This window comes from Galeopterus variegatus, unplaced genomic scaffold (genome assembly GCF_000696425.1).
Source record: "Galeopterus variegatus unplaced genomic scaffold, G_variegatus-3.0.2 Scaffold1201, whole genome shotgun sequence".
Lineage (NCBI taxonomy): Eukaryota > Metazoa > Chordata > Mammalia > Dermoptera > Cynocephalidae > Galeopterus > Galeopterus variegatus.
In genome coordinates this window covers 341286-354319 of record NW_007727312.1, presented here as the reverse complement: position 1 = coordinate 354319, position 13034 = coordinate 341286, and the positions used below count along the sequence as shown (strand labels likewise).

At 38.9% G+C, this 13034-nt stretch overlaps 1 protein-coding gene across 1 annotated transcript in view; it reads right to left on the bottom strand.

Moving 5' to 3' along the window:
- Positions 1 to 4172: 4172 nt before the first annotated feature.
- CREBL2 (cAMP responsive element binding protein-like 2) overlaps positions 4173 to 13034 on the bottom strand; it is a 23557-nt gene continuing 14695 nt past the window's right edge. Inside the window, exons 2-4 of the mRNA XM_008575507.1 lie at positions 10587 to 10784; positions 9444 to 9588; positions 4173 to 7263 (exon numbers count right to left, since the gene is read on the bottom strand). Of these exons, the coding sequence (XP_008573729.1) occupies positions 7259 to 7263; positions 9444 to 9588; positions 10587 to 10784 (348 nt within the window). The 3' untranslated portion in view covers positions 4173 to 7258. The remainder of the gene's footprint in view (positions 7264 to 9443; positions 9589 to 10586; positions 10785 to 13034) is intronic.

Sequence of the window (13034 nt, the reverse complement as noted above, 5' to 3'; positions counted from 1 at the left end):
CCTGCCACTGCTGGACCCCTTCACTCTGCCCCACTTCAGGAGGAGGAGTGATGCTACCATAGTTCAGCTTTAGAAACATTTTACTGCCTACTGCTAGGTGGAGTTCTTACTCTGCCTGGTTAAAAAGGCTCATGGGCATGTGGGATTTTCTTTTTTGGTCTGGAGTGGTAAAATGCGCCTACTCCCACAAAGAAGGAAGCGTCGCCAGCGTTCATCTTCTGTTTGGCCCGTGTGAACTCTCTTCCTCTCCTTCCTTCTCTTTCTGGGAGAAGGCTTGGCCATCCTTGTGGGGGAGGGGGTTCTTTTTGCCTTTCTTTTTTTGATGCTCTCTCTCTCTTCTTCCTATGTGGCAGCTGGGGTCCAGGACTGTCCTGGCCTGAGAAGAGGCAGGTTTAGTGGGGCATTATTTATTTACTTATTTATTGCCACAGATCTTGTAGCATCTGTTCTTGTGGTGCTGAAAGGCATGGTCTTTGTTCCACTGAAGTGGTAATATCCAAAACTCAGTGAATTAGTTGGGTCTACTTTGACCCCAGGGCTTGCTTTAAGAATTCATCTGATTTACCTTTTTTTTTAAAAGTTTATTTTATTAATATATTTTTTACATTCTATGATGTTGTTGCAGAGCAGTTGGGAGAGGGAGATGGGAAAGGGGAAAGAAATGGGATGGAAGAAGAATGAAAGAGGAGGGGCAGGATTGAGGCCTGTGGCACCCCCACATTCCCACAGGGGAGACCGGGGGGCTTCTAGCGGTGGCTTCGTCATTGCTGGGCTGGGTACAGATGTCATGGGAGTGTGGCCAAAGCCCTCGCCTCCCACCACCCCAGCTCAGGAGAGCCTAGGGCACTTCCTGCGGCGGCTCAGTGGTCACCCCTAGGGTAGTTGTGCTTGTCAGGGCCCATGGCTCCCAGCCCCAGGGCTGGTTGCAGGTATCAAGGGGCATGGTTGAGTCCCCTGGCCCTTCCCCCTTTCTGGCTTGGTAGCCCAGGGGACTTCCAGTCCTTCTAGGTGTTATAGGTATTCTTTGGTGAAATGAGACCTTTACTAGTTAATATTAAACTTTGTGTCTGGTTGTGGGTACTTCGTTTTTTCTTTCAGTTCTGTGTTGGATTATTTGCTGTTCCCACCACTCAAACTCTGCACTGGCACTAATTTGTTGTCCTTTGCTTACTTCAAAAGGGGGAACTTCCTGTAGGGACCAGTACTTGAGCTGTGTGATTGAGCTGAATTGCTGCTTTGCTGCTGATTCCCTGGGGCAGGCTTTTTGTGCAGCTCATGTTTTAATGATTGACTTTATAGGTACTTCCGGTTCTAGTGAAATCCGGTGCACCCGGGTTGTGTAGAAACACTGGTCTGAGCCTGAGTCTTTTCATCAAACTGCACCCCATGCAATTCCATATTCCTGACCAGTCTCCTCTGAGTGGTCCTATGGTGATTGGGGGACAGATTAGCTGTCCTTGCTGTACCCCAGTGTTCCCCCAGTGGGCCCATCTCCCCCACCACCTGTGCTCCAAACACTTTCCATGGGACAGGCTGTGCTCCAGACCCTTGTGATGACTCACTGGCCTCTGAATGGCTCCTTTTTTTTCAGTTCTTGTGGTTTCTCAGTCCTACGTGGGTCCACAGGAGCCTTATTAGTGGTATTGCTGGCTTTGGGGCCACCAAGGCCCTCTTCTCCCCTGCTGCCTCCAACTTCATCTGAAAGGCACAGCTGCCAGCTCTGCTCCTTGTGCTCAGCAGCTCCAGCCTGGAAGCAGCTGGGATTTGTAATGGTTCAAGGGGTTTTTTCTTTCTCTCATCATGGCTTCTCCCACCTTCATGCACTCTGTAGGTCTCTCCTCCTCTTCCTCTGAGCTCTAGCAGCCCCAGCTTGGCTGTCATAGCTTTTTTATAGTTGTAAATTGGTTGATTTGTGGGAGTGTGATGCTGGGGAACATCTATTCCACCATCTTGGCCACAAGTCTGATTTACCTCCTTATAATTTCTAGAGTCAGGCTGGGTATTTCTCTGCAACCCATAGCAGTTTCTGAGTCACAACTACCATCTGTCTTATGAACTAATCTGAATCTGAAATGGACATTTCCAGGCTACCTACAGCCTTACAAAAAGTTCTTCCTGTTCCATGTGTCCTTTAATCATATACTTTTTGAGCCCCAAATGTGCCTGCTCTAGTCAGGGCCATGCTCGCATTCAGTGGTGCACTGGAAACATTTTTTTGGTGGTGGGGAGATGGCAGCTGGCCAGTATGGAGATCCAAGTGTGTGGCCTTGGTTTTATCAGCACCAGGAAACTGATTCCTTGGGGGAAAGCCTGAGATTTGTAGCATTTACTGATTTCAAAGGTGCAAATACTCCCACCATTGCTAATCCAAAGCTACCAACCTGGTGTCACTGAATGGGGAGTTGAAAAGACACGCACACAATTGGCTTTCTTCAGGAGATTCAGCAAAAGGCAGCTGCAACAAACCACTGTTTTGCACATTTAAAAAAATGTACCCCTGAGTGGAGGAATTAAGAAAGTTACCCCTTTATAGGGCCAGCCCGTGGCTCCCTCGGGAGAGTGTGATGCTGATAACACCAAGGCCACGGGTTTGGATCCTTATATAGGGATGGCTTGTGAGCTCACTTGGGAGAGCGTGGTGCTGACACCACCAAGTCAAGGGTTAAGATCCCCTTACTGGTCATCTTTTTAAAAAATAAAAAAAAAAGAAAGTTACCCCCTTTGGGCAAATTAGAAAAAGGCACCTCTTGGGCCGGCCCAGTGGCACCTCTTGGGTGGCTCCCGCCGAGGGTTCGGATCCCACATACAGACCGGTTCCCGCTCACTGGCTGAGCAAGGCACGGGAGCAACACTGAAGGCTGCGATCCCGTTGCCAGTCCCGGTCTGGTATGGGGGCGACGCTGAGGGTTGCGATCCGTTGCCGGACACGGAAAAAGACAAAAAAAAAAAAAAAAAGAAAAGAAAAAGGCACCTCTTCTGGGAGAAAGCATACCACATGTGCCCCTTGGTGAGCAGATGGCAGATGCCCCTCCTTCCACATACAGCTTTGTTGAGGGGAATGTAAGTTAGATTTTAGGCCCATTTGCCTCCTTAATGGGGTGCCTCTGTGCAGTGCACAATCAGCACAACCTTACATGGCAGTCCTGGCTCTAATTCATGACCACCCTGTAGTTAAGTAAAATGGATGGAATAGGGGAAAAGAGAACGAAGTTACCCCCCAGCCTGGAAACCTGCTTTATGCAGATAATTATAGGATGATATTACCAGTTGGAACATTAGTTGTTCTTAAGATTAGCCTAATTAACAGAAGGCTATTATTGCTAAAAAAGAGCCTTCGACTATACCATTCCAAGGATAGACATAATGATATAGCTAAAAAGACTTGGGAAATGTGATACCTACAAGTACATATGCAGATTCCAACTCATTAAATAAATATATTTATCTTTTGTGATTTAAATCTTAACAATAGTCAAACACAAATATAATGTGAATATTTAAATTTAATGTAGGGGCGGCCCGGTGGCGCACTGCTACTGTGTGCCGCTTGGGAGCGCGGCGGCGCTCCTGCCGAGGGTTCAGATCCCACATACAGACGGGCCGCTCACTGGCTGAGCAAGGTGTGGGCGCAACACCGAGGGTTGCGATCCCGTTGCCGGTCCCGGTCCGGTACGGGCGCGACACTGAGGGTTGCGATCCGTTGCCGGTCACAAAAAAAGACAAAAAGGAAAAAAAATAATAATAAAATAATAAAAAATAAATAAATTTAATGTAGTTCTTTACTATTTAAAAGGCAGTTTCTCATAACTCCTATTTATTCTACCAATTACTCAGTGAAAGTTATATTCCCCCTTTTTTTTGAAATTTTGAAGTATTATTCAGCTTTTATTGTTTTTGTTTTTGGTTTTTTTGGTGGCTGGCTGGCCGGCCTGTACAGGGAACCCAACCCTTGGCCTTGGTGTTACAAGGCCGTGCTCTATACAACTGAGCCAACCACCCAGCTCCTTCTCCCCATTTTTTATAGATAAGAAAACAGGCTGAGAGAGCAAATAATTCAAGGTGACTCAGAAAACAGAACCAAGACCAGTTCTTCCTAAATCTCACACTCTTTTTACTACTCTATGCTTATATAGACATATTTCAGTATTATGAAGCAGACAAATTAAGGTGTCTCTGGTGAAGATATTTTATTTTTCATAAAAATACTATTGTACAATGTTCTTCAGAGAAAGAAAAATTCCTTTTTCAATGCCCCCAAATACCATGTGGTTTAACAGTAATCTTCCTCTTTTTAAAAGCTAAATATGTAAGTGATAATATGTAACTGATTTCTTATGAAATACAGCATTTGTTTTTTAATTCTTTGCCTTTATTTTAACTAAAAGTAAGTCTAGTTTAAAGCTGTCCTTTCTGTAATTAGCCAAATCAAACCTATCATAATTCAAAGATGATAATAAAATGCTAAAATGGTGATGCTGATAAATACTGTCAATTAGCTGGCAAAGAGTGATATGAATTTGCTGCAGTAAGATAGTTCTGACTTAGATATAATAGAAAGATTTTAAATAAAGCAAAAAAAATTTTAAGAACTTCAACTATATCCTAAAACTTGACCCAGTCAACCTTATTCCATGTTTTATTCAGTTGCTCTAATATATGGCAGGTTGATGATAAAATAATGACAGAATATGACTGGTCTAAACACACAAGTATATTTTCCCCTTTATTTTTCTTTTTTGGGAAAAAAAGAAAAAGAAAACATTACTATTTACTCAGAGAACAAGAACAGCAGCCTCTCCTGAGCTCACCAGTTCTCTCACCCTTGCTGTTGCCGTCACAGTAAGTGAGAGATGCCTGCTTACTTCAGTTCGCTGCTCCTTAACTGGAATGGGGAAGGAAATGCTCCAGCTGTTTTAATCAGTGACATTTATTAACATACTTAGAAGTGGCCAAAGCGTGCAGCCAGCACAATACCCAAATCAATCAAAACATTCTTTTTAAGACCAAGGAACTTTTTTTTGGTTTGATCTATTCAAAATACCAAGTAGATAAGTTTAGGAATAAAGTCAAATAAATTGTAATTTACTTTCACCCAAAATTACACATCCACTACCTGAGGACAAAGTCACCGCTCTTGTAAAGATACGGGGGGAGGGGAGGAGGCACAAACGACCTTGTAACTTAAAATTATAACCAGAGAAGAAATACTTGAAGCACAATGGAGACATTCCATTGATGGGCCACATTCATTTTGGAATGTTTGCTTTGAAAACAACTCTTCTGGGGAATTTTAAAGGTACTGAACAAAAGCAACACAAAGTCAGTCTTGGGTTGTTTTGCAAAATAAAAATATACAATTGAGTAGGCCAGATGGCAAAAACATACCCATTACAATCTGAACACTATATTTAAAACACTTAAATTCTGAAGTCCTGAATATCAACAGTCCTTAGTCTATATATATTTATAATCCTAAAAAGACATTAAATATTCTTAAACCCCCAATCTTCCAAAATACAGAGAGACCCAACAAGCTGGGCTAGTGGTATATCAGTAGTCACATACAACTAGACTGGAGTAGACTAGAGATCCAGGTTTGCAGCCTAAGCACAAGAGGTCTTTAGGAACTCAGGCTGAAGGGAGGCACTTTATTTGAATGCATGGCCTGAGAGAAGGGAGAAAAGTACCTTGTAATCTTAAACTATGTGGTCCATCTCATGTTCCACCTTGAAGACAATTGAGACTATGATGCCTCCTGTTAAATTGCCAGTTTAAAACAAACTATATTTTGTTTGAAAGCCAAACGTTTGCTTCACTAGAGTGACAAACAATGATAATTTAGCAGCAACAAGAGAACATACTCCTGATTTAACTATGGGCAAGAGAAGAAAGAGTGATAAAGTGTCTCACTGGAGAAATCAAAAGATTCTAGGTCTATCTGAGTGTGTCATGTTATGAGCTTGATTCCTCAACCATCACTCCATCTTGTAGTCAGGAAAAAGTAAACGTAACTACGATGGGAACTGGGGAGAACTACTCTGCCCTTCCACATCTGCCAGGCCCACTAGATATGGTGCTGGGCACAACTCCAGCTCCTGTGCTTTCCACAGTGGAAGCACCGCCAGGGCTGAGCCAGATGCATGCCCACCGTGTGTTTCTTTCTGGCTCAGAACACATTCATAAGGAAATTCATGTCAGGGAAGAAATTAAGTGTTCTGGTTATGGCTACAGCCATTATATCTACCAGCAATGTGTCTTTTGTTTTGTTCTAGATCTCAATCTCAGCCGCTAGTTTCATCCTGTTCTCTTAAAAAAAATTCTCCAACTTAGTTGAGTACACAAGAAAATGTGTGTGAACATTCACTCCTGTCCTTCCCACGTGCATATATAGACATACAATAGAAACACATATATACATACATACTCTAGGTTGTCAAGATAATGTATGCTGCTGAAATGCCTGAAAGGTTACTTCTTGCTTAAAAATAAAATTTGACTAATTATTCTCCAAGTATGGATTTGGCCCTAGCAAACTTCTATAAATATAGCTTGAGAAGACAGCAACAAAGGTTTTAAATAGAGGCTGTCTTGAGGGTTTTCCCCTTGGATTTTGTTAATATGAACATTATTTAAAACAGGCATATCACTATGGATTATAAAAATAGAAATGTATATATTTGTTAATACATATTCACAGCTTATGCTGGAATGGCTCACAGGAGAAATCATGGTTTATGTGAAAAATAAACATTACTCAAGTAAATATAAAAGAAGATTAGGTCCATAAAGGCTGAGAACTTAAGAGTCAGTAATCAACCCACTTGGTTTCTCTTTGTAGGGCAATCAAAAACATGAAAGGAGGTGACACCTAAACACACATACACATACACATACACATGAATTACAGGGAAAGAATATAAATTAACCAATAAAGCAATGTGGAGATAAGGTGCAAAAATACAATCTTCACCCATTTTTCTCTACTCTTGTGTTTTCAAGCATCATAACACATTAAATGTCACGAATGGCAATACCAACCAGAACAGGTCTGAATATCTGTAAATTTTCTAACTGTTGAAAGTTAAAGCAAGATCCTTTGAGATCTATGATCACACATTTTGAAAGAAACTGCAGATTTACAGAGATGACTACTGAGCAGTAGGTAGTAAATGGAGCCAAAGAAGTACATTCTTGCTGATTCATCCTCCACGGAAATCAGAATATTGGCTTCAATCACTGACATCATTTTATATGATCTTCACCCTGAAAAATAAACCAATGTTACCAATGTAAGAATGTTTAAGTCAACAAAGTTTGATTAATCTGTTTTAAAATGTACAATTTTTTCCCCATTTAGTATGTTTTTTTTTTTTAAATACAGACTGAAAGAAAAATTAGTTGATTTGGCTTTTTTCATTAATTCAATTTAGATTAAGGCAAATGTTACCTCATCTAATAAAAGTTATCAAAAAACCAATTTCTTCAATTTTATAAAAAATATTTAAAAGATATAATGTTTATAACATTTCCTTATAACTATTTCAAGTGCTCCCAGAGTAATCACAATAATGAAGAAATCAACATTGACATCTTCATTCTAAAATCTTTAGCCTTTTCAACAAATGGTGCTGAGACAACTGGACACCCACGTGCAACACATGGACTTCTACCTCACATTATATAGAAAAATTAACTCAAAATGGGTCAACAACCAAAATAAAAGAACTAAAACCATAAAATTCTTAGAAGAAACCACAGGGGTAAATCTTCATGAACTTGGATTTGACGATGGAATCTTAGATATGACCAAGAGCATGAGCACCAAAAGAAAAAAATTAATTGGACTTCATTAAAAAAAAAGTTTTTGTAGGGGGGCAGCTGGCTGGTATGGGGATCTGAACCCTTGACCTTGGTGTTATAACACTGTGCTCTAACCAACTGATAACCGGGCAGTCCTAAAATTAAAATCTTTTGTGTATCCAAGGACACTATCAAGAAAGCGAAAAGACTTTCAGAGCCTACAGAATGGGAGAAAATCATGAATCTGATAAAGGTCCAGTGTCCAAAATAAATAAAGAACTCTTACAACTCAATAAGAAAATGAAAAACAACCCAAGTAAAACATGGACAAGTGACTTAGACATTTCTCAGAAGAAGATATACAAATGGCCAACAAGCACATGAAAAGATGCTTGACATTATTACTTATTAGGGGAATGCAAATCAAAAGCACAATGAGATACCACTTCACACCCACTAGGATAGTTATAGTTTAAAAAAATGTAAAATAACTAGCATTGCAAGATGTGGAGAAATTAGAACACTCATATATTGCTGGTGAGAATGTAAAATATTTCAGCTGCTGTTGAAAACATTTTGGCAGTTCCTCAAAAAGTTAAACATAGAATTACCATATGACCAGCAATTTGATTCCTAGATATATACCCAAAGTAAAAAACAGGTATGCAAACAAGTACTCATTCATGCATACTCATAGCAGCACTATTCACAAAAGCCAAAAGGTAGAAACAAATGTCTACAGATGAATGGATAAACAACTGTGGTATACATTTACATAGAAATATTATTTGGCCATAAAAAGGAATGAAATACTGATATACACTACGATGTGGATGAACACTGAAAACATGCTAGGTGAAAGAAGCCAGACAGTTACATATTGCAGGATTCCATTAATATGAAATATCTAGAATAGGTAAATCCATACAGACAGAAAGCGGATTCATGGTTGCCAGGGGCTGCGGGGAGAGGGTTGATGGGAAAAAACTGCTTAATGAGTTTAGGGTTTTCTTTTGGGGTGATTAAATGTTTTGTAACTAGATAGACGTGGTAGTCGTACAACATTGTGAATGTACTAAATGCCTCTGAATTGTTACTTTAAAATAGTTAATGTTATGTTATATGCATTTCACCTCATTTAAAAAATAATCCTTACAGTGATGGGCTACTATACTAGAGAGAGCCTGGACTAGTGAGGACGGGTTCTACCATTACAGCTGTGTGACCATGGGCATCTTACCCAGTTGTTCTATTTCTTTTCCTGTAAAATAAGATATATAACTGCTTAACACAATGACTGGAAGAAACATTTAAGATAAATATAAATGAAAGTACTTTGTAAGCTATAAATCACAATACAAATATAAGGTAGTACTGTTAATAACTAGATTAGTACTAATCCCATTGATGGACTAAGTCTACTTAATAAAAAATGCCCATAAATTTATCAGTTGCTCTTTATAGACCCCATGTAAAACGCATTTCAATATTTAGAATCTAATGCCATTTCAATAGCTTATTAGTGTGTTACAAATGACATCAACATTTTATTCTATTTAAAGACATACTAAGGAAAGTGGTCAACAGAAACCCTACCTTGAGATACTCCTTTAAATATAAATTCTCCCATGGTTTGTACTCACAGGAATTGCTATTAGCATCTGTCTTCCCCGCCTTGGTGTGCCTGCTTGAGTTCTGCTGAGATTTGCTCTGCTCTTCTCCAGTGAGTAGGGCCTTTATTTCAGAAGGGATTTTTCCTTGGTCCATTGCCATGCACCACTGCTTGTACTGAAATATGTAAAATACATTTGAGTATACTTTTACTAATCAGAGTTCAAGAATCGTGGGTAGAAATCCCAGACATAAGAAATCTCATGACTAGAGGTCAAGTTGGCTGCTGGAAATTCCACTCTCCATGGTGTTAACTATTTAAACCTAGGACATGTATGATATCTGTCATATCTCAGTGGAGAAACTTCTGCTGAATCTGCTTGTGAAGTACTGTAGTGTTGCTCAAATTAAAAAGGCTCCTCTGGTTAAAAGAACATCTCCCCACAGTATGCCACTAATTAGAATTCATCTCTTTTTTATAATTGTCGCAGTATTATTTCTTCTATAATATATACACTATTCATGTCCCTTCGTGCCTCAACCTTATTTTCTTACTTTTTAAAAACTATGGTGGCCCGTCCTAGTTTTGTAATGATCATGGTAATACCATTTCTCCTCTTACCTGTCAACTCTTCCTGAGTTCACAGTAATGGGGTTTCAATTCTGCTTTATCTACTCTGTTTTACATTTCTACAGCCACCACCCAAGGTCTGAATGAATGAATAAAACATGTAAAATAAATAAATCCGTTTAAAGACAAATGGTATCAGATACACATGGTTATACATTGTTATATTACTTTTTCCACTTAGCAATACATTGCGAATATCCTGCTACATCAGTAAATATATATGTGCACTATTATTTCTACTGGCTACAAAACAGTCTAATATATGAAAGTAATATAATTTATTTAACCAATTCCATTTTGGTGCACATCTGGGTTGTTTTCCATCTTTTTCTATCATAAACAATCCCTCAATAAAATAGTCATGTACATTCTCTACTCCCACAGCAGTGTATGAAAATGCCTATTTGCCTAAATCCTGGCTAACAGATTAATATTCTTTATAATGTTTGCCAACTGGATAAGTGAAAACCAGTATCGCATGTTTTAATGTATATTTCTGTGATTGGTAAGTTGAGGTTGATTTTTTCATGACAGACATTCTTACCATTTCCAGTTCCTCTCTGAGGGCACATATAGCTCTTTCTCGACTGGATACCAACTCTTCCAAATACTGATATCTCAACTTTTTTCTGGCCCGGCATTCTCTTGCACTCTGCCGGCTCCTCTCAAGTTTTGCTTTCAAGTCAATTTTGGCTGGCTTCCGACCACGTTTACCGGGCTTCTTTACTTTGCCTCCAACCACCTTCAGCAAGAAAGAGAAGAAGTAATTTTTTTCTCTTAGTTCTGTGAATAGGAAAGTGACAATAGCTGCATATTAGCAAAGAGAACACTTACAAATAATAAATAAGTGAAGCCTGTGGAACTAAGAAAGTATAATCCCATCAAATGCCTTCTGGGTCTTTGCCTCATAATTTCTTTTCTGATACTTTTGATACCATGAATATGAAAGAAGAAATGTAAGTTTTTTATTATTTCTTCAATAATAAAGTTTAAATAGTTTAACAGTAAACTTTATAAACCATATGGAGATGGATAATGAAAAACTAAAAGATTGTCACTATTTTGTTCATGAAGAAATGTTTTATTGCCTTAAGAAAATAACTATGATAAAATAAATTTTAAAAATCAATATTCAAAATTAAGTTTATTATCATCTCAGCATTATAAAACAATACATAGAAGAAAGGAAGTTAACAAGGTCAATGAGGATTTCTCTGATACATGTGATTATAAATAGCTCTTTTCTCATCTGTTTTTATGATTCTTAAATGTTTACAATTGGAAAAATACAAAATATGTATATAAAGTTATATATGTATATAAATAAATATGTATCCTAAGAGATTTGACTATAAATTCCCTTTTCAAATTTGGCGAGCCCAAAGGAACACACAGGAAATCCCTGAAACCTTTAGGATAATTTTCTCCTACTCTTAGAAGCCTATAATTATAACGCTAGACTATCTCAGTAGATTTTTACCTGCTCCCACTGGTGTCATAAAACAGCTTCTCAATATCCCTGTTATTCATTTACCTGCCTAGGCACAATAATGTAAATATGAGGTAAAGATGATGAACTTTTAAGTATATGAACCTGAACTTCCACATCAAATAAATGTTTTTTAAAGTCACCTTCAAAGGGGGCACATTTATTTCAGTAATGCCAGTTCAAAGCTATTTTGGAAAGTACTATTGGAGCCAGTTTTTACAAGCCATTAACACAACGTCTCATTACTTCAGAGCTATACATTGCTCTTTAGATACTCAGTCTGAAAGTTTTGAGTGATAGCTATCTCCTGAAAGTCACCCTCAGAGAATAGAAATGTTATACTTGCAGTGTAGTGACAGGAATATTGCTAAGGCTTTAAAGGCAATTCTAAAAGGGAAGCAGCAAAACTCAAACATTTGCAAATCATTGGAATAAATGTAGAAGCCTTCCCAGCTAACAAAACTCAAAAGTTCAATATTCGTTTGGATATAAAAACTCTAAGTTGTTTTTTTTTTTTTTTGAAATCATTATTAGTATCATACACTAACAATGTCGAGTACCCTATAAAGATTAGATCATTACTAAGTATAATGGTTAGGTCAAGAAAACCAAACTTCGGGCCGAGCCCGTGGCGCACTCGGGAGAGTGCGGCACTGGGAGTGCAGCAGCGCTCCCGCCGCGGGTTCGGATCCTATATAGGGATGACCGGTTTGCTCACAGCGCTCACTGGCTGAGCGCGGTGCGGCCGGTCTCAAAAAGGACAAAAAAAAAAAAAAGAAAAAGAAAAAGAAAACCAAACTGTAAATATGAATCAGTCACATTAATCAAATCCTGTGTCATATCATGATGGGTAACTGCTGTGCCTAGCATGGTATAAGGTGGTTCTAAATGACATAAATTATTCTAAGGCTCTGGGGGGGAAAAAAGAAATCTGTCCTCTCCACTACAATCTTAAACGATAGTTGCTTCAGTACTATTTATAAGTAAGTTTCAACTTTTCAAAAACTGGTCTTTTAAAGCTTTTCTATTGTGCATCATCATGTTTTTATTCCAATATAACAATATACACCTCAGGAAACTTTTCTTCACAGCCAAATATTTGATAGCAACTATAGGATGACCTAGTTGATCTGAATATTACTATGGGCTAAATTTTAAATTATGCTTATATGTCACCAATTGCACAATTTTTATAAAACATTTTGAAATCACCCTGCATTAAAACAAAGTAGGGGCCGGCCCGGTGGCGCACTGCTACAGTGCGCCGCTTGGGAAGCGCGACGGCGCTCCCGCCAAGGGTTCGGATCCCACGTACAGACCGGCCGCTCACTGGCTGAGCAAGGAGCGGGGACAACACCGAGGGTTGCGATCCCGTTGCCGGTCCCAGTCTGGTACGGGCGCGACACTGAGGGTTGCGATCCGTTGCCGGTCACGAAAAAAAAAAAAAACAAAAAAAAAAAAAAGTGTATTTGCTATTAGTATAGTTTTTAAAAAGCAATACAA